The sequence below is a fragment of the Anopheles moucheti genome (assembly GCF_943734755.1).
Source record: "Anopheles moucheti chromosome X unlocalized genomic scaffold, idAnoMoucSN_F20_07 X_unloc_8, whole genome shotgun sequence".
NCBI lineage: Eukaryota > Metazoa > Arthropoda > Insecta > Diptera > Culicidae > Anopheles > Anopheles moucheti.
Window position 1 is genome coordinate 442,501 of NW_026453592.1, and position 7,500 is coordinate 450,000.

At 50.1% G+C, this 7,500-nt stretch overlaps 1 protein-coding gene across 1 annotated transcript in view; it reads left to right on the plus strand.

Moving 5' to 3' along the window:
* The window catches only part of LOC128309014 (adenylate cyclase, terminal-differentiation specific-like), a gene marked incomplete at its 3' end in the record, with an annotated part of 135,086 nt that overhangs the window by 93,909 nt on the left and 33,677 nt on the right, over positions 1–7,500 (plus strand). Inside the window, exons 3-4 of the mRNA XM_053045541.1 lie at positions 4,928–5,263; positions 5,360–5,598. Coding sequence (XP_052901501.1) covers positions 4,928–5,263; positions 5,360–5,598 — 575 coding nt within the window. The remainder of the gene's footprint in view (positions 1–4,927; positions 5,264–5,359; positions 5,599–7,500) is intronic.

Consider the following 7,500-nt stretch of genomic DNA (forward strand, 5'->3'; position numbering starts at 1 on the left):
TTGATAGTGCGACTTATGGGCTTGATAGTGCGACTTACGGGCTTGCTTTTCCATGTTTTTCGCATCGAGCTTCGGTTCGTTTCGAATAATTTTGTCCATGTTTTTCGTTTGCTACGAGAGGTTCGGTTCGTTTTCAGTTATCCCTGTGTTCATGGTTTTCGTGAGCTTCGATAGGTTTGGTCCGTGTTTTTGAGTACTCTTGTCCATGATTTTCGTGTGCTTCTTGAGGTTTGGTCCGATTTTCAGTACTCTTGTCCATGCTTTCACATGCTCTGATAGGTAGGTTCGTTCTCAGTTATCCCTGTGTTCATGGTTTTCGTGTGCTTCGATAGGTTTGGTCCGTGTTTTTGAGTACTCTTGTCCATGATTTTCGTGTGCTTCTAGAGGTTTGGTCCGATTTTCAGTACTCTTGTCCATGCTTTCACATGCTCTGATAGGTAGGTTCGTTCTCAGTTATCCCTGTGTTCATGGTTTTCGTGTGCTTCGATAGGTTTGGTCCGTGTTTTTGAGTACTCTTGTCCATGATTTTCGTGTGCTTCTAGAGGTTTGGTCCGATTTTCAGTACTCTTGTCCATGACTTTCGTTTGCTTCGATTCGTTCACTCCATTACTCTTGTCTGTGGTTTTCGTTTGCTTCGATACGTTCACTCCATTACTCTTGTCTTTGGTTTTCGTTTGCTTCGATTCGTTCACTCTATTACTCTTGTCTGTGGTTTTCGTTTGCTTCGATTCGTTCACTCTATTACTCTTGTCTGTGGTTTTCGTTTGCTTCGATTCGTTCACTCTATTACTCTTGTCTGTGGTTTTCGTTTGCTTCGATTCGTTCACTCTATTACTCTTGTCTGTGGTTTTCGTTTGCTTCGATTCGTTCAGTCCATTACTCTTGTATGTGATTTTCGTTTGCTTCGATTTGTTCAGTCCATTACTCTTGTGTGTGGTTTTCGTTTGCTTCGAGTCGTTCAGTCCATTACCCTTGTCTATGATTTTCGTTTGCTTCGATTTGTTCAGTCCAATACTTACCTTTGTCTATGATTTTCGCTCTAGCCCAGTCGCCCTGCGCTCTGGAAATCACATTCCAACTCTATCACCGATAGTGCTCACACCTTGGAAACCACATTTCACCCGGGGAACCTTAGGGTGGATTTTGAGCCTTTCGGGATTGCGAAACCATCATTTAACACTCTAAACTTAATTTCCGCAATCCCAGACGCACTTTCCATATGGTCTCCAAAAATGCGTGTGAGCTGACCTGGTCCCTTATAATAGGCAATGAACACGATTTTGGCAAAATATTTTTTTCAAAATTTTTTGACTCACCGGGTAAAATCGAATTTACTTGGGAAAAATGTTCTAGCAGGGGCCCTCCCATACAAATTTTTTTCTTCTCAAAAATGATTTTCGTTTCACTTTTCATACTCAGGGGAGTCTAAAATTGATGTTTTGAGTCACCGAGAAAAAAAAATTTTTTTGACCCGAGCTTGTGTCGGCGACCCAAAATCGACGCACTTGGGAAAAATGTTCTAGCAGGGGCCCTCCCATACAAAAATTTTTTCTTCTCAAAAATGATTTTCGTTTCACTTTTCATACTCAGGGGAGTCTAAAATTGATGTTTTGAGTCACCGTGAAAAAAAAATTTTTTTGACCCGAGCTTGTGTCGGCGACCCAAAATCGACGCACTTGGGAAAAATGTTCTAGCAGGGGCCCTCCCATACAAAAATTTTTTCTTCTCAAAAATGATTTTCGTTTCACTTTTCATACTCAGGGGAGTCTAAAATTGATGTTTTGAGTCACCGAGAAAAAAAAATTTTTTTGACCCGAGCTTGTGTCGGCGACCCAAAATCGACGCACTTGGGAAAAATGTTCTAGCAGGGGCCCTCCCATACAAAAATTTTTTTTTGACTCACCGGGTAAAATGGTCGCACTTGGTAAAAATGTTCTAGCAGGGGCCCTCCCATACAAAAATTTTTTCTTCTCAAAAATGATTTTCGTTTCACTTTTCATACTCAGGGGAGTCTAATATTGAAGTTTTGAGTCACCGTGAAAAAAATTTTTTTTTGACTCACTGGGTAAAATGGTCGCACTTGGGAAAAATGTTCTAGCAGGGGCCCTCCCATACAAAAAATTTTTATTTCTCAAATCGATCCGTGGTTTCACTTTTCATACTCTAGGGCCCATTTGCTTCAACTTTGGAAAAAATTTTCGATGATGAAAAATTTTCACCTTCGACGTCCATCGACCACTCGACCCGAACTTGGTACTTTTGTATGGAGGTACCCGAGTGGTGACTTTTTCATACAAAAATTTTTATTTCTCAAATCGATCCGTGGTTTCACTTTTCATACTCTAGGGCCCATTTGCTTCAACTTTGGAAAAAATTTTCGATGATGAAAAATTTTCACCTTCGACGTCCATCGACCACTCGACCCGAACTTGGTACTTTTGTATGGAGGTACCCGAGTGGTGACTTTTTCATACAAAAATTTTTATTTCTCAAATCGATCCGTGGTTTCACTTTTCATACTCTAGGGCCCATTTGCTTCAACTTTGGAAAAAATTTTCGATGATGAAAAATTTTCACCTTCGACGTCCATCGACCACTCGACCCGAACTTGGTACTTTTGTATGGAGGTACCCGAGTGGTGACTTTTTCATACAAAAATTTTTTTGCGAATACGTGTTCGTTCGCGATCATTTAGGCCATGAACCGCAAGTCCGCTGCGATAGAAATAGTGCATTGTAGTTACTCGACGAGAAAAAAAATCGGGACTTAGAAAAATTTTTGAAAGTCAAATCGTATTGACTTCCAACAACACCTGATAATAAACACACATTGCCTGTTGCACCACAGTTCGCATTTGACTTAACAAATCGCCTGTTGGTACGCACATCACCATCGACTTTACCAATCGCGTTTCGCACCGCTAATCCCACTTGGCGTGGAGCCACGCACATAATGTTGCGAGGAGAGTATTAATCGGGACTTAGCGTTTTAAGCTCGCGAACACTCCACTATGGGAGTGCACGCAAGCACCAACTGTACACACACAACACAACAATCACTCTCGCGAACACTCCATTCCCAAAGTGAACGCGAGCACCAGCAAGCATGGGTCGCCTGAGAGGATCGATGCGAACGCATCTCTACAACTCGCAGCTCCCAGCCTGTAGTCCCGTCGTTTGCGGGCGGTCGAAGGTGTCGAAACTAGTTGTATCCACGGTCGACGGAAACACAGCCACCAGGGTTCCCTGTGGTAAGGTACTTCCACGTGCAGCGTGCTCCCGCCCGTTGCGGCTCAGTCTAGTGCTATAGCGGGGATGAGACGTCAGTGTGCGCGGGGCAGCACCGACGGATCTCGGAGGGTTGTTAAGCCCGCTAGCTTCCGATCACCTAATGGGTTTGAGAAGCGCTATCAGCTCGGATTGGATACGACCTTAGAGGCGTTCAGGCATAATCCAGCGGACGTAGCGTCATACCAAAGTCCGGTCGAACTAGTATTGAGCCAGTGGTCCGTACCTGTGGTTCCTCTCGTACTGCACAGGAATTCCGTTAAGATAGCGGCAAACAGCACACACCAGTAGGGTAAAACTAACCTGTCTCACGACGGTCTAAACCCAGCTCACGTTCCCTTGAAAGGGTGAACAATCCTACGCTTGGTGAATTTTGCTTCACAATGATAGGAAGAGCCGACATCGAAGGATCAAAAAGCCACGTCGCTATGAACGCTTGGCGGCCACAAGCCAGTTATCCCTGTGTGTGTGACATTCGAGCAGTCGAGCTGTTCGGACGTGGTGTATTTTGCTCCTGAGCGAGTTAAAAATTGTGGCGTTAAATTACCTCGGAAAGTCTCGAATTTGTTCATAATCAGTCTATAAGAGGGTGTTTAGAGTGACTTTAGTGAAAACCGGACGAAAATCGGTGCATTAGTGGGCCAAAAAAGTGAAAAACATTGCCCCATACATTTTGTATGGGGAACAATTTTGGCCATAAAACCGTGCTAAATTGGTGAAAATCAACGCGGTTTGCGTTTAAAACGCATAAATAGACGCCAGTGAAGTGTTTTTAACCTATAAACAGTGTTTGCCGGCGAATTTTAGCGAAAAATACGGAGTGGCAAATTTGTGCATACATTTGGAACAACAACAACAACAATAGTGCGTGCGTGTTGTGAGTTTGCGCAAAAATCCGGTCCAATCGGGCCGGATGAGGTGGCAAACGATAGATTCTGTGTTCCCGATCGCCCAATAGCCGAAAACCGGAAGAAAATCGGTGCAGAATTGGGAAAAAACAGTGACGGCAAAAACGCGCATGGTGCTACCGCTGCGGCACGTGTTCTGGAAGTGACAGTTGTATATACAAAAACGTTAATAACTTCGCGAGTTTTGGTCCGATTTGGCTGCGGTTTGCACTGTTGTGCTAGTTTTAGTGCATTTAATACGATCCGTGCATAAAAATAGTGAAAATCGCGAAAATAATTTTTGACATTTTTGTGACAACCAGGGACGACCCAACAGACAAAAATTGATAGGCGAGCAGTCCCCAACAGACAATTTTTCAAATTGACGGTTTCTGCTCGAAAACTGCTCGAAACCAAAAAAGACGCAGAAAATTCTGGGAAGCTGTGGGGGGTCATCGGCAGCTCGAATCTGCTCGATTCGGACAGTTTTTATCGAGCTCGAAACTGCTCGAATTCCCGATTTTTGCGGGAAATTGCCGGGAAAAATCTGGGAACGACTGCAAAAATTCGGAAAGGCGTTTGCAAGCAGGGAAACACCCCCCCTGACCACTAAGACCTGCTTGGGTCTCTAAAATGGCGACAACTCGTACATCGCGTCCTCGGTCGGAATCGACAGAGGAAAGGCCGGGGCGATCCCTTTCGGCGGTAGAGCCGAAGGTCATTCTCACCAGAGCCTCGGCGTTGGCCTCAAAGTTGGTGAACCCGGACATGGTCGAACTGCGAAAGGTGCTCGGGGAAATGTCCCTCGCCAATGAGCAGCTTCGGGCCATGGTGAAGGAGCTGCAGCAAGAGCTGGTGATGCTGCGACAGCGTACCGTGGCCAACGAAGATATGGCCCGGGAGGAGCGGAAGCTGGCCCGCGAAGAATTTAAGCTGGCGCAAGAGAAATTCCACCAGGAGCTGCAGTGGAATAAGGACCAGGCCCGCCAGTGGTATGAAGAGACGCAGCGTCTCAGAGGCGAGCTGGCAAAGGAGACTGCGTGCCACCAGGAGTTGCTGGCACAGATGCTTGGTTGCGGCGGTAACCAAGCTCTGCAACCGCAGCAGCAGGCGCAGCCAGCTGTTGCGCAGCAGCAGCCTCAGAGGCAGCAGAAACAGCAACAGCAACGGCCTCCGTCGAAGCAGGTGACATCGCAGAGCTCCCTGCAGCAACCGCAACAGCAGCAACAACAACAGCAGCAGCAGCGGATGACGTATGCTAACGTGGCGGCCGAGACATCCGGCACGCAGGCTTCCCAGGGCGGTTCTTGGACGGTGGTGGGGCCTCGTAAAGCACCGCAGAAGTCGCAGCAGCAACAACAACAGCAGCAGCTGGCCAAGCCGCGACCACAATCTGCGGCGGCGAAGCATTCGGCGAAGAAGAAGCTGGACGCCATCGAGGTTGCCCCAGGCGAGGGTCAGTCTTGGACCGACGCGTATCAGCTGATACGCAGCGCTCCGTCGTTGGCCGAAGACCAGGCCAAGCTTGGAGTGGGACGACGAACGACGCGGGACCGGCTGGTCATGAACTTGGAGGACGGCGCCAATGCTGAAGCAATCCTGCAACGAGTGCAGGAGGTCTTTGCACAGTCTGCAGCTCCGGCCACCATCCGCCTGGTGACAGAAACGGTGGAGGTCCGCCTTGATGAGGTGGACCCTTTAGCGGTGGCATTGGATGTGGCGAAGGCGGTGACGACCACCAGTTCGGAGTCGGTGAGCGAATCCGCTGTGCACCTAGTGAAGGCGTGGAACGGTACGCAGACGGCGTACGTTCGGATGACACTCAAGGCGGCGGAGTTGATGCACCAACAGAGAGTACGAGTGCTGCACACCTCATGCTTGGCGACGAAACTGACACCACCGACGCGGGGCCAGCTACGGTGCTTCAAATGCCTGGAGCACGGACACCTGCGGCACCAGTGCAAGAGCGGGACGGATCGATCGACGCACTGCATCCGCTGCGGCCAACCGGGCCACCTGGCCCGAGCCTGCACAGCGGAGGTGTGTTGTGCGGTCTGCAAGGGCCCTCACCGAGTAGGACACCCGTCCTGCACCCGGAAGGTCTGAAGGTCTTGCAGATCAACCTCGGGCGCAGCCGTGCAGCGCAGGACATCATGCTGCAGACGGCTAGGGAGATCGGAGCGCATGTGGTGATAGCGTGCGAGCTGTACAAACCACCTAGAGACAGCGTGCGGTGGGCGGTCGACGAGGCTCAGAGCGTAGCAGTAGTGGCGACTGGCGGCTACCCCATCCAACGACTGGGGAGTTCATCGGTGCCTGGGCTGGTAGTTGCCACCATAGCCGGGATAACGTTTGCCAGCTGCTATGTGTCCCCCAACATCGGACAAGCGGAACTCGGCGACTACCTGGAAGCGGTTGAGCTCACGCTCACGGGACAGGATCCCATGGTTCTGGCTGGGGATTTTAACGCCTGGAACCAGGAGTGGGGCAGCTCAAGAACCACGGCGAAGGGTGAGGACTTGCTGAGTGTTGTTGAGCACCTCGGACTTCGGACGCTCAACCGAGGGAACACACCCACTTTCAAGGGCAACGGTGTTGCATGGGAAAGCGTCATCGATGTGAGCTTCTCGAGTCCCTGCGTAGCGGAGCCAGGCAGTTGGAGTGTGAGTAGCAGATACTCCGGTAGCGACCACAGCTACGTGCTGTTCAGCGCTAAACTGCCTTCGACCAGCGGCCGACAAGAACATCAGCATCGGCCACACTGCAACGGGCACGGCGGTACAGCAGGCATGACGCGGCACGCGGGAACACGCTACAAAACAAGCCAATTCAATCAGGCTTGTTTTAAGCTGGCGCTTGGGATCGGCCGTTTCGACGATGTAAGCACACCTGAGGGCCTGATCAGGGGGCTCACAGAAGCGTGCGACGCAACGATGGAGAGGATCCGCAAGACCAATTTCCGGCAGGCTCCGACGTTATACTGGTGGAACCCGGAAATCGCGAGGGCGCGAGATGCGTGCGAAGCTGCTGAGGCCAGGCTACGCACAGCAACGCAGACCGACGACCGTATCGCCGCTTCAGCCCGCTTGCTGGACGACCGTAGGGCTTTGGAGCGGGAGATCCAGCGCAGCAAAGAGCGCTGCATGCAGGAGCTCATTGACGGAGTCGAGGACGATGTGTTTGGGTTGGGATACAGAGTGGTCATGGCCAAGCTGCGCAGTCGAGCGCCGCCAGAACTGGACCGTTCTGTGCTGGAGCCGATCATCGACGCCCTCTTCCCGGCCCACCCATCGTTCGAGTGGCCGCCGATTGCGACGGAAAGCGAC